Below are 14,143 nucleotides of genomic sequence, written 5' to 3'. Positions count from 1 at the left end.
TTGTTTAGGAACTGATGACTAGTGGGGAGCTCCTTTCATGCGGTCTTACAAATTGAAGATTACATTTTCCATGTCATGAGGTTTGATTTAGCTTCATTCTATGAGCTCTGATGTCAACTAATTTCTCTTGTACTATTCCTCCTCCAGGTTCTCTGTATGAAGGGGTGGAGAGAATCGCCGATCTGCAGGCGAGGAACAGGAGAGTTTTGTTTGGAGAATCAAAATGGATCCTAAATTGTAAAAATAAATTGTTTTGTACAAACAAAACAGAGTATACCCAGAGGGGTTTAATAAAAACCAAAACAATAGTTTCAGAAAGAAGGCCTCAACATTCAGCATGGAAGGTAAGAACAATATCAGTCAAAAAGTACTTGAATGTTTTAGTAAAGGGACCCTTTTGCAACCAGATCATATTTTAATGATGTTTGGAAGACAAGATCGGGGTAATGGAAAAAATAAGCGAAACAAGTTTTTTTCGTGTTGGAAGTTGAAACTTGAGATAAGGGGGAAATTCTTCACCATGCAAATACAGAAATGATTGACAAAGTAAAATGGAATCTCTCAAGATTCCAGCTGTTCAATCGGCGTTGATGTTGTCTTGGAGCTCCTGAATCATTTAGGGTTTTAGCTTGTTTAGTTTCATTCATACAGCTCCATGACAAGCCATCGGAATTATTAGTGGATCCCAGCAGGAATTGTCAAATATAGAAGCGTGCCGTGCCGTCTGTTTTTGTAACCCCGTGGTTAGCAGGATAGCCAGGAAGCCTACACAATTGAACGACCGGGGTCAATTTCTTTACAGTTTACACTCGGGTGTCCCAACTTTGTATACGTGACATTTTCACAAGTAAAATAACCCGCCTTTTGTATTATGCTGCATTTAATTCGTACAGCACTAGTAGCCTAAACACACAAACGCAGAACAGTCACCAGTGGTGGTGATGAGAAAATAAAGTCTTGTTCGTTAGATTCGCCAATATTGTCCCAAGCTCAATGTCTCGTCAGTTGTCATGCAAGCCCTTTGTAGAGAGTAGAGACGCTCATTTTAATGCTCAAATGATATGATTTATAGCAGGTCAGAAATTATGTTAAATATAGTCGACCCCTGCCTTAACCCATTACGTAATGTTCTCTAAATCCTAAAAGCATTCTGAAAAACAATGTTTCTGTATCGGTGATGCTCAAACCCCATGCCAACGACGCCCCAGCATTATATGTATTTGGCTGCAGACCCACTCCCCCACATGTTAAAATATGTTGTTCCAGGGAACCCCAGAACTAAAGAATTGACTTACAAAAGTTTGCTTAAAAATATATATATCCGAAGATTTCATTTCTCAAAAATAGCAGATCTATGTACTGATCTCACAGCACTCAGTCTAAATCAGTTAATAGATTACCTAATCACAGGAAAGCATCTGGTTTCTAATTATGGTAAATTGGCAGCATCAAAGACAGACCCTTGTAGAAATTATTAAGTTAAGCTACCCAGACATTATGTGTTTCTTACCCTTATTGTAAAGTTATTTGCATATAATACAACAGCCCTGTCTTATTTTCAGGGACTTGTACACAGTGTTGTCCAACTGTACCAAATGTACACAGTACATTTTTTTTTTTTTTGTCATTACAATTTGAAAACTACATGTTTTGTTTTGTATATATTTTACAGATGGGAAACTCTTCTATGCGAAGGCCAAAGGCCCAGCAAGAGTCCTCTGTGGACCAGAAGAGGCAAAGGCCACCTTTGAGAGATTCCACAGCAGCCCCTCTGGAGTAGAGGGCATTGTGGAATCGTTAAGACGAGGGATGCCATCAACCGTTTCTACTGGCCTGACTGAAGACATTCACACATGGGTATTAATTTATTATTTGCTTTTTATATTGCTGTTTTTTGTAATGTTTTCTGCTGCTTATTTTCCTGTTTTGAATGTGTAAAGCACTAGTTTTAATGTATGAATATATTTAATTGTCTCCACCAGGCCGAAGGCGTGTCAGTTTCTGGAGTGGGCGGTGGCTTGTGTGAAGAGCGTGATGTGACGGGAGCCTGTGACAGGCTTGAGTTGGCGTTACAGTGTCACTGCATGTTTGCATAGTAAGTGCGACCTAGCGGTCGCTATTATTATGTCCATAAATATTAATATAATATTATTGGTAACCGAATATATTCATGAATATTAAATTAGTAACTGTCAAAGGCATTGGCAAAAATATTAATGCTATCAATATTTTATATTCTTTCAGAGCCTTTATGAGACAGCAGGGGTTCCACACCCAGGGTGTCTCCAGGTGGTCTGCTAGGTCCATACCACACCCAAATCAGCCGGATTTAAGTTCCTGTGGAGTTTGTGTTGAAAGTAGGTCTGGTTGACGGCAGTATTCCACTACACTTGATGTGATGGGCTGAAGAAGTGGTGGGGTTGGAGGAGCCAAGGAAGAAGAGAAGAAGGAGAAACATATTAACTGTAATTCATCATACGTAAGGCCATCTTTCCTGCCAAGAATGAGGCACTGTTTTTGGACCTGTTGGGTGAGACCTCAAAACAAATTAAAAGGTGCTAGGACGTGACCAGGTAAAATATTATTTTTACTGGTTTTAACATCAGAGCAGTTTTTGTATTGACCTGTACCTTCTAACTGTACCCATTCTGTGAATAAAAATGTCAATCGATCTTGATCTGAACATTGTCCATAGCAAAGGCGTGTTGTGAAAGCGGAGCTGTGTTCACATATGTCTGACGTCATTGACATGGTGAAATGGTGCCATTTACTGGCTAACTATACTTTGGACTTACTTTGTACTGCAACTGTGCCTAAATATTAAATTTTTTCTAAATTTCTTTTTTTTTAACTGGACATCCTTAGGGGTTTTTTGATAGATTTGCAAATGGGGCCATATGGATTCCAAAGAACTGTGTACAACACAATCATTGATTACTAGCCTGGCTAATAAGCCAGACTTCTCTGATCTGGTTCCATGCTTGCTTGCATGTTTGCTGCCTGCCTGGCTTGCTCACTGCTCTGTCTGAGTGGAGAAACAAATCTGAACTCAAGTCATACTGAGGCTTAAATAGGGTTGGCTTAATTGCAGGATGATTGTCTCCAGGTTGTGCAGTCCACCCTGCCAGGCAGCAGGCCCAGACACGCCCACTCCCAGAGAACTCGGTCAGACTGATGCTTAACAAACATCTTAAAAAGATGAACAGCAACTTTTAACTTTCTGCAGGGGATCATTCTATGCCATAATTACCTACGTTTTGTTTACTATTTGTTATATTTCAACATCAGGGAGCCTTATGGATACACTGATGTAAATTTTGTGACCAAAGGAAAAAACAAAAATACTAATTTGACCCATTTTTAAGGGGTGCTAGCCCCTTCTATAAACGGCTTTTGTCCCCACATGTCTCATAAGATTTGACAATGAAAGGGGAATTCAGGTCAAATGTCCGCTAAATCTTGTCCCCACACATCTCAATATTTGCCATTGACAATGAACGGAGATGTTGGGTCAAATGTCTGCTAAATATGACGTAAATTAAAACACTCCCGACGCCCAGGACGAAGTCTTGTCCAAAAGACGAAGTTTATTGATATGAGAACGGATCGCATGGCTCCACAGCCTGGGAGCGCCTGTTGGGCAATCCTCGGTGACGCGCAAGAGTGAGACGTCATCGAAAAACTCCCTCCCCTGTTTAGCTGATGAAAACGAAAATCTTAAAACGTTCATAACTCGTGATCTAAATCATCCCGTCTAATTATGAAAAAAGATCCTGTGTTAGACGGCCCTCCGGTCCAGTCGCTAGTGATGCCAACAGATGAATTTCGTTGTACACTTGTGTCCAATGACAAAATAAAATCCATCCATCCATCCTAGTCGTGATAGATTTATTCTTACCTCCCGTTGTTGTCGATCGACTCTAAAGTGGTGTGGCTATTGTTAGCTGCTACACACACATCAACAACAACTTCCGGTCCGTCCGGAAAAGGGTCCGTGTTTATAAATCAACTGGGCGCTCTAATGGATTAAATAACCCTGAGCGATTAAAGTGTTAAACATCAAACGCCATTGACTTTGAAGGTAATATGTAAACGAGCAAATCAGATAACCAGGCCGAAGGCATGGGGGAGAGATTATGTTTTACACTCCGTCCGTGTGTGTGTCCGTGTGTGACTGTGTCCGGCCGTCTGTGTACAGCTAATCTCCGGCACCGTTAACCAGGTCGATGCCAAATTTTGCGCACACACTCCCTGGATGCCAACGATGAACCTCTGCACCGAATTTTCCAGAACGGCCTATTATAGTGCCACCAGAAAAACACTTTTTTATATTACTCCTCCAGATTGTTTTTTATGCTTTTAGTTCTACTTATGTTAACTTTATGATGGTAAACCGTTCAATGAGAGGGCCAAAGGCCCAGCAAATTGGGATGCGTACTTGGACGTGGCAATGTTTGGGATACGAACCAAACGTCACACCACAACCAAGTACTCTCCCTTTTTCTTGATGCCAAATTTCAGAGACCTTCACTGTGGGTGTACATTTTTAATATGCACTTTCAGTATTATTAATGTTTGCATATTCACCATTGTCCTTTATTCTATTCTTCAGATTTGAAGAAATACAATGTTACAGATAATGTGATATGGCATTGATTGAGCTCACAATACCCCCAATAGATTGATGACACTGAAGTTGAGGCCATTGTGGCATCAGAGGAGCCTCTGGATTTGGTGTGTGTGTGTGTGTGTGTGTGTGTGTGTGTGTGTGTGTGTGTGTGTGTGTGTGTGTGTGTGTGTGTGTGTGTGTGTGTTACTTTTATTACATTTTCAAGATGGGGACATCTAGACCAGATGTCCCTATAGTGTCCACTTATATCCCCTTCTTCCGATTTGCTGAAATGAAAGAACAGAACACCTAGATAGGCCGATAACGTTTTATTAGACAAACAGTTGTCAGCAATGGCAGTAAAGAAGGAGACACGGGACAGACATGCAGGTAAAAGTAGATAGCTAGGCTACAGTTTAGTGCAATCCTGTAGGCTACATGGTTCTAAACCTTTTCAGGCTGTGCCTGTGAAACACCCCGATTTACAAGCTTGTAGATCGGCTATTTTTAGATTCGGCTTTTTTATTTTTTATTATTATATTATTTATTCTTATATCATTACTACAATAACAAATCTAAAATCATGTAATTTCTGTCTGTCTGTCTGTCTGTTGTCTTTTATACTAGCCTACATGCAGAGGTAATATTAAATAGGTTATCTGGCGCCAACTGCTGGCGAAAAACAAAAACAAAAAAACAAAAACAAAACATGCATGCATGCATGCGCGTTCACCTGTAGGGGAGTTGGATTCTCTCAGAAAGATACAACACCGGCGCTGTTTTCTGCCCCCTCAATGGCGCAACTCTCCTTCAACGGCTCTGATTGGACAGTCCCTACACAGCCTACAGCCCCACGATGCTTGCACAGCGCACCATCATCAGTGTTGCCATGTCGGCTTATTATAAGCAACTTCGGGCTTCTTTTTCTGTAAAGTTGGTTGGGCTTGCTTCCTAAATGTTGTTTTAAACAGTGGTTCTCAAACAAATGTTCATGTCAAGGACCCTCACGTGTCCACCTGTACCCCCATCTGAACAATACATTGAGCCAGGCATGTGCCTCCATATACCAGATTTGTGTTGTTATTATTATTATTATTATTATTATTACCAGTAAGACACCTGAGGTCTTGTGCACACATCCGCCTGGGTGACAGCAGACTGCTGGGTGAGTGCTGGCGCTTTGGCAAGGGGGGTCAGATCAACATATTAATTTTGTACTGGCCATATATGGAGCGTGTCTTGAGTGTACAGGATTTGATGAGGTCAGATCAACACATGGAATGTCAGAACAGGTCAGCTCCATATATAGAGATCTAAGGGTGGCAGCAGGGGCAGTGTCTTGAGTGTACAGGGTTTGATAAGGGGGGCAGGTATAGCCAGGCCTTAATTTTCAGGCCTGTTGAGAACTCTAGTTTCCGATGGCTGCCGTGAGCTACTGCATTAATTCCTTTGGGGCAGGCTGTCTATAATTGAAATGGACAGGGAGACATCGAAGAGGAAGGATGGATGGGGAAGGATCAACATATGGAATGTTAGAACAGGCTCTGAGAACGTCTGACATATATCCTATATGGAGATCTAAGTGTTTGAGGTTTGAGGTCAGAATCAGATGTAGAGTTGCTGGCCAATATTGATGACATCAGGGATCTCCATATATGGGCTTAATTGCGACAGCAGGTCGCATTTACTCAGGGATCTCCATTGCTGGTGATGTCACAAGACCTGGGCAGTGGGCACCTGGCACCATATATGGGGGCTTTCCCATGTATGGGGATTTTGAGTTCTACACTGACTGACTGACTGACTGACGGACAAAAAAAATACGATTTCATAGTAAATACGACCTGCTGTCGCAATTATTATTTTAAATATAAAAAACACTTTTCCCAAGATTTTTTGGAAAATATCAGATCTACAAGCTCACAACTTGTAGATCGTCTATTTTCAAATACCTGATGCATCTGATATAGGCCTAGAGGGTATGCGCGTGACCTATACCCGGCCGGAAGTTATGCAGGAACGCCTACTGAGTGTCAAAAAACGACTTTCTGGCCTTGACAGCCCATGTATCCAAACAGAAAAGTCCTATCTGATTGCATTAAACGACTCGATTTACCACTCACTTTATGCATGCTCATACCCCCTATATATTAGATTTAAATTGCTCATTTGTGGAGAGTTAACCTCGCGTCACCAGGCTTTCCACCTCGGAGGCTAAACTACGCAGCATCAATGATTTTATTGGGGTGTAGGCCCTAAAATTATGATCACAGGAAGTATTTTGGGTACTTCTGATTCTGCCTTGTGGTTTCCTGCCAGATGACTACAAATCATTGACTTTTTGTTGTAGACTACAACATTGTAGACTACAACATGACGAAAGTTACCTTTTGATGAATTGAACATGGTGGACCCTCTTGTAAACAAGTGTAATGCTTAATTGGTCGTCCACTCACAGTTAACAGTCTTTGTATTGAGTTTGTGCTTGAAATGTACTGTAATTCTGCAAACTGTTAATAAATATTTCAATCAATCAATCAATCAATCAAACCATCCGCTCCCGACCGGATCATAAACGCGAAATGGAATGCTGCTTTGGGGCTTGATTTCATAGACCTGGTCGCTTATTGCTGTCGCAAGATCTGGCAACACTCGCACAGCTCATCATCACTCCGTCCAGCAGTAGCACGGCGCCGCTGGAGGAGCACACGCACGGAGCGAGGAGCGGGTGTGTGGGTGTGGGTGTGGGTGTGTGTGTGTGTGTGTGTGTGACATGTGTGTGTGTGTGTGTATGTGTGTGTGAGTGAGAGACAGTGACAGGCTGCAGTAACGCTCCTATAGTCTGTATGGCCGTGGACTCGCGCTATACCTGTATGCTCATATCGATAAGACCGGGAGGGGAGCAGCAGCGCCGTGCTGCCTGCGAGCCGACAGTGGAGGCTGATTCCCGGGGTCTGAACTGAACAGGCTCATCAACACAGCCATGGCTGAAGCCGGAGGAGGAGAAGGAGAAGATGAAATTCAGTTCCTGAGAACTGTGAGTATACTGTATACATTTGGCTGTTGCTTGTTATATTGGTCTCGGAGTCGGAGCTTATACTGATGTGGAAGGTTCTTTCTCAGAATTCTGGTCTATACTAACTATGCTTGGCATATTTTCGGACTGCCAGCGTTAGCCTTTGATTTGATCACCCATTCATTCCTGCGCTGATAGTGCTCACTGCTCTATTGTTTTGCGCATCGTACAGTGTTGGGCTACCGTGTGTGTGCTGTAGCCTGTGTAGGGTGTGTGTGTGTGTGTGTGTGTGTGTGTGTGTGCGTGTGTGTGTGTGTGTGTGTGTATGGCGCGCGTGCCGTGCGTGCGTGCGTGCGTGTCTGTTTGTTTAAACTTCTGCAGTCTTCATGAAGTTCACGAGCATGAGCATTGCTTACCCTGCAAGCTAAAACTTCTGTCTCGTTTGTTGGATTATGCCGACAATTCCTGTACGTGCTCCCATTCAATCAAATTGAATCAAAGATCCCAATTGCAATCAAACATCATAAAATAAACCGGCGTCAAAAAGAATCATCTGCAAAGTGTAGGCCCAGTTTCTGAGGGGGTTACTGGCAGTGTGTGCTCTCTCTCCCCACAGTGTGTGCTCTCTCTCCCCAGACACTATAGCCCCAGGGTTTGTATGCAGCATCACAGATATCGTTGCTGTCAGGCAGCAGAAACCTCCAATCTCCATATTCTAACTTTATTTTGTTTTAAGTTAAAATGAATGCCCTACTTCATACTACAGCGTCACAAAAGTAGAAGATCTGCTATGCGTTTTGAGCTTGTCGATCTGCTACTTGTGCCATTTAAATAAAAAAAATTGAATGCTGAAAAGTAACAGTTTTGGACATATGAGGTTTCTACCCGACAGAGACGACATGATCAGATGATAATGATCTGTCTGTATTGAAAAAGGCCTATAGTTTTCCAGACATCTATTTAATTTGCCATCAGCCTCACAGGACCATACAGGACTAAACCGACAATTATACAACAGGTCGTTTCGAGGAAGCAATCTGATTGGTTGAAACAGCTTTCTAGCCGTGCTTAAACCACGATAATGGCACGGCTAATCAAAACAAAGAATTCAGCCGTTCTTTTCTCTCAGAGTGCAGCAGACTCGGTGGCTAGGCTAGCTAGTTTCTTGGGACATTTGTGGTCGTGGTGGCTACATCTGTCATTGAAAAAATATAATTTTTCTGTGATTATCTTAGTTTGGAGGGTAACTGTTGTATAATTGCAATATTACACTCGAGGGTGTTCTTTATCGTCATTAATGCACTTCTGCGATACCGTTCGTGTAATATTGCTTAATTGCGGTGGTGGTGGTGGTTGTAACTTGCACTTCAAATAAGTGCTACTTGGAATTGAGTCGCTTCTCACAGATAAACCATTTTTATTGCACGGATATGAAGACTCTATCTGACAATCTGACATCTTTGAGAAAAGACATTAAGACATTGGCCACAGATGCCTGAAAACACGTTTGTCATCCAGGATAGCTGAGTGGAGGACTGGTGGAAGTTAGACCCACAATGCTGCTCATCCAGGATAGATGAGTGGAGGACTGGTGGAAGTTAGACCCACAATGCTCATCCAGGATAGCTGAGTGGAGGACTGGTGGAAGTTAGACCCACAATGCTCATCCAGGATAGATGAGTGGAGGACTGGTGGAAGTTAGACCCACAATGCTCATCCAGGATAGCTGAGTGGAGGACTGGTGGAAGTTAGACCCACAATGCTCATCCAGGATAGATGAGTGGAGGACTGGTGGAAGTTAGACCCACAATGCTCATCCAGGATAGCTGAGTGGAGGACTGGTGGAAGTTAGACCCACAATGCTCATCCAGGATAGCTGAGTGGAGGACTGGTGGAAGTTAGACCCACAATGCTCATCCAGGATAGCTGAGTGGAGGACTGGTGGAAGTTAGACCCACAATGCTGCTCACCGACGCAGCGCTTCATTACTGTACGTTTCTACATGTCAGCCACAACGTATACTGTATATTCTATTTCTAATCATACAGCCTTGTGCGTACATAATGAACACAAGACTTGAGTAACGGGTACATTGGAGAGATGTCACTTGACCAAAGGAAAGGGTCCTGCACGCTGTGTTAAGCTTGCAAATACAACTTGTTTGATTTCAGGATCTGAGGAAGAGCCACTGGGATCGAAACGTTGCCTTATTAATAACATAAAACATGCTCTTGCAAGCTTAATGCAGTGTGCGGGACCATTTACTTCTCTAATAATACAACCCACACATCAACGTGATCATTAATGGGTTCCTTTATGGACGTAGAAATGTGTGGGAAAATGCTCACTAATGAGCATTTCTTAAAAGCTTAATCGACCTCCTTCAATTAACTTGCCTCAGTAATCCATCGCATTACATTAACAACAACTGGCCCGTAACACAGCCCAACAGATAACCAATCAACTGTCAGTCCACTGCTGTGTGGTATTGTGCAAGCAATTTTAAAAAGAACTTAATGACGCTAAGTTGCCTAGTATTGTCCCTTTAGAGTCCGAAGGGCTTGGACGACATTAGCAGTGGTGTTTGGGACTAAGTGGATCTTTGCGTTGCGCCAAAAGCTTCTACAATCCCAGCGAATGACGGTTCCATTTAAAATGATCCCCAGTCCCCGGTTGCATATTTTTGGTCTGACGTCCTAACAGTCCGACAGGCAATAGTCCGACACCCTACCCCAAACCCTAACCTAACCGCACGCAGAAGCCACAAGTGAGTCTTAACCGGCCATGTATGTCAGAGCCACGGGTGAGTCTTAAGGCCTATTCATAGTCTGGAATTTCGGTGGTGAGGTGACCACCGCTCCGGTGGTGACCGCTCAACATAACGTTGAGCGGTGGTGAGTAAAAACAGAGAGAAGGGCTGGAGCGGTGGCGGTGGTTTGCTCTTCACCGTGGCTCGTGACGTCATGTTGTAGTTCGGTGGTCACTTAACCACCGAAAATCCAGACTATGTATGAGCCTTTAGCCGGCCACAGACTATTGGTTTGTCTGACAAACGTATGCCCCCATCCCCGCCCACCATCTACACCCATGCCAACCTCCTCCCTAACAAGAGCCTCTTCCTTCAGCTGGCTTGCGTCTTCTCGTCCCATCCCACAGTCACCAGAAGTTTTCTGAACCTCCATGTCTAACCCAAATGCCAAATTCCACCACAGCACCACAGCATTATAGAACCATTGCTCACAAATGCTAACAACACATGTTATTTCAATCTGTGGCAAGCAAAGGAATACACTTTTAAATTGTATTCATTATTATTAACATGTAAGTACTACGTGTTGCTGTGCGGCGGCTTGTGATCTTGTAGACTTAGCAATTTTGTTTGTGGCGAGCGGACATTGTATGACGTACTAACTAGTAACTAGGGCCTCATTACATGACCATGGCATGCTGTGCAAGGTGCGGCTCCTCGCTTCATCACCTGACCATCCCTCCATAACCACTATAACACTCTGCCACTCTCCTTGAGCAAGAGACTTTAACTGTTTAACTGCTCCCGATGATGAGCATGTTGCTGCTCTGTTTAACATCCATTTTTTTTCGAATCCAAGTCTCCTGCAAAGGACAGTACAGTAAAGCCAAACATCTTAACCACTAGTTTAAGGGGGGGATATTAGGCTTTTGGATTTCAAGCACAGGCTCTGAGACTCTCTGCTACACTAACCCCCCCCTTTGACCTCCCCTCCACCGGGAAATTGGGTCACAGCACCAATGTACTCGGTCCCAGTTTTCTTATTATTTTTGTGCTATTCGTTCAACTACTTGTACGACAGGGTATATGTGGGGCTATTACCGTATTGTGCCGAATATAAGACAACCCCCATTTTCCAAGACTCATTTGTGGAAAAAGAACGTTGAATGTCATATACCGGTAGTCTAGTCTGTGATTATAATACAACCCTATTTTTTAGGATATTTCCATTGGAAAATATTCTTATATTCAGGCCAATAGGGCATGTTTGCATTGTAACATGTCTATTCACTGTCTTGTAATGTTTAACCATTAGGAGAGCTGGGAAAAGCATTTTGCTCTCCGAGGACAATAAATGTCATCTAATTTAATCCAATCTAATCATCCCTTGTCACCAGCACATGTAGAGGTCATCACATCGGCATGTCCACCCCTCCAAACAGAGCTGACATTTCAGCACTGCATGCCCACCCTGTTCATGCATGGCCTTGAACCTAAATGCCATCAATCTACTGAAAGGATTTTACAAAGGATCTTTAAACCACTTAAAGTGGTATTTCACTTTAGGGGCAATTTTTTACATTTTCTCTCATGTCTTCTGTGTGCACGCCTGCAGACAGTTGCTTGATTAGATTTTAAATGCATGTCCAAAATATGGACACCAGGTGGTTCAGAAAGTTGCGGATTTGGCACCGGATGTAATTCATGCTTTTGTTAACGTTTAGATGTGACTCTGGAACTGGAGGTGGCCTGCAGAGTACACCGACGTGATGTCACTGATCACATGAACCCAAAACCCAAAGAGGGGGACTTTTTTTTATTATTTCCACACAACTCTAAGGGTATATTAATGACATAGTTCAATACTGAAAATGAGTGGTATTCCCCTTTAAATGGCTTGTTGCATCCCTCCACATGGGGCAGCCAACTGAATGGATGTCGAGGGGATGCAGGGACCTGTGTGTGTGTGTGTGTGTGTGTGTGTGTGTGTGTGTGCGTGTGCGTGCCGTGTGCGTGTGCGTGCGTGTGCGTGCGCGTATGCGCGTGCGTGCGCGTGTGCGCACACGCGTTGAATGCAAAGTGGGTCTGTAGCCGCGTGGTGCAGTCAGGCTGCACCAGACATGCCACAGCAAATTATTCATCAGCTCTAGCGAGGCACAGCTGAACCACTCAGCCTACAGAAGACCTCAGCAACACACACACACACACACACGCACTCAAACACACACACGCACGCACGCACACACACCAGCACAACACACACACACACACACACACGCACACACACTTCCGATTGATCAATGCCTTGTACACTGCTGCCACTGAGTGGGGAAGGGGCCATAATATGTAGAGACTATTATGATTCTCACTGGCATGCATCCTATGCTGCCTGTTATTGGGGCAGAAGAGCTTGGATAAAGCAGTTCACAATACTGGCTTTTCTCTAGCAACTAAAACCAAGTAATTTCCCCAGAGAGAGGGAGCAGAAAATGACCACTGGCGGACTATTGCCTATAAAGCGAGAGAAGGGATAGAGAGAGAAAGCAGAAAAGAGAAATCAGACCAAGAGGACTTCTACTACCAAAATGGGTGAATTGAGGCTACAGGAGGAGTATACAGGCCTGATTCATAATTTGTCGAGGGTCGAAAATAGCCGATCTACAAGCGCATGGCATACAGTTGGAGGCCATCGATATTGTCCTTTTCTTTTTGCTGAGGTTTGCGTGATCTGCGCAAAAGGACAGTTAACCCATTTTGGGCGGGAACCCCTTTTGGTGTTTTAAACATGTTATAATTTAGCTATTGAAAAATAGCAGATCTACAAGCTCATAGCGCGCCACCGAGTGGCGCGCTACGAGCTTGTAGGTCTGCTATTTTTGAAAAATCGTGAAAATATTTATTTCAGAAAACTGGAGGATTTAGAAGGATTTTTTAAAATTTTGAGGTCAGGCCTAAATGGTTCATATGATAAGGGACAATATCGGTGGCACCCAACTGTAGATCTGTTATACATGTGACACGGTCGTGCGACGGACAAATCTAGGCTAAACGACGCAGAACGGTGCTGATTGTGAGCTAGATGATTCAGAATGAGCGCTTCACCAATCTGCAACCTGCAAGGAGAGGGATAATGAGTCTGCAGATATTCAGCTGGAACTTCACTCGTTTGTAAATTGGACGTGTCTGTCCTCGGATGCACCCGCTACAGAACCCTTCCATAATGAGTTGCAGGGTGATTAAGATGAATAAAATATCAGTTTATGGATAAGCGGCCCTTCATTTTTGCCGCTTATAATTTTGCAATTATGTAGGAGCAGTTGTGTTAAAACAAATGAACTTGCTGGCCCACACTGTGTGGTGTGTCAATTGAGATTAGAAAGAAAATTGGGAGGAAAATTTGTGTGACCAGGCAGTCAATGGCAATTAGAGAGAAAGTAGGGAGGCAAATTGTGAAAGAGAGATGCTGAGACTAGACTGGGATCAGTACAGGTTTCTGTCTTCTGGTCTTTCACTTTCCACAGCACTGCCACTCAGGTGTGGAATGCCCCGCCCCCTTCCCTCAAAACAAACCAATCACTGGCTTCCTTTAAAACCGGTCTGAAAAATCACCTACAGTTGGAGGCCATCGATATTGTCCTATGAGCTTGTAGGTCTGCTATTTTTGAAAAATCGTAAAAATATTTATTTCAGAAAACTGGAGGATTTAGAAGGATTTTTTAAAATGTTGAGGTCAGGCCTAAATGGGTCAAATGATAAGGGACAATATCGG

The 14,143-nt window shown here is 43.4% G+C and overlaps 1 protein-coding gene across 1 annotated transcript in view; it reads left to right on the top strand.

Moving 5' to 3' along the window:
- The first annotated feature begins 7,575 nt into the window (after positions 1–7,575).
- The window catches only part of LOC306941876 (ryanodine receptor 3), a 302,817-nt gene continuing 296,249 nt past the window's right edge, over positions 7,576–14,143 (top strand). Inside the window, exon 1 of the mRNA XM_079527516.1 lies at positions 7,576–7,646. Within this exon, the coding sequence (XP_079383642.1) occupies positions 7,593–7,646 (54 nt within the window). The 5' untranslated portion in view covers positions 7,576–7,592. The remainder of the gene's footprint in view (positions 7,647–14,143) is intronic.

This window comes from Electrona antarctica, assembly GCF_951216825.1.
Source record: "Electrona antarctica genome assembly, chromosome: 18".
Classification (NCBI taxonomy): Eukaryota; Metazoa; Chordata; class Actinopteri; order Myctophiformes; family Myctophidae; genus Electrona; species Electrona antarctica.
Note: the sequence above shows the minus strand (reverse complement) of the source record. Positions and strands in the feature narration are given on the sequence as shown.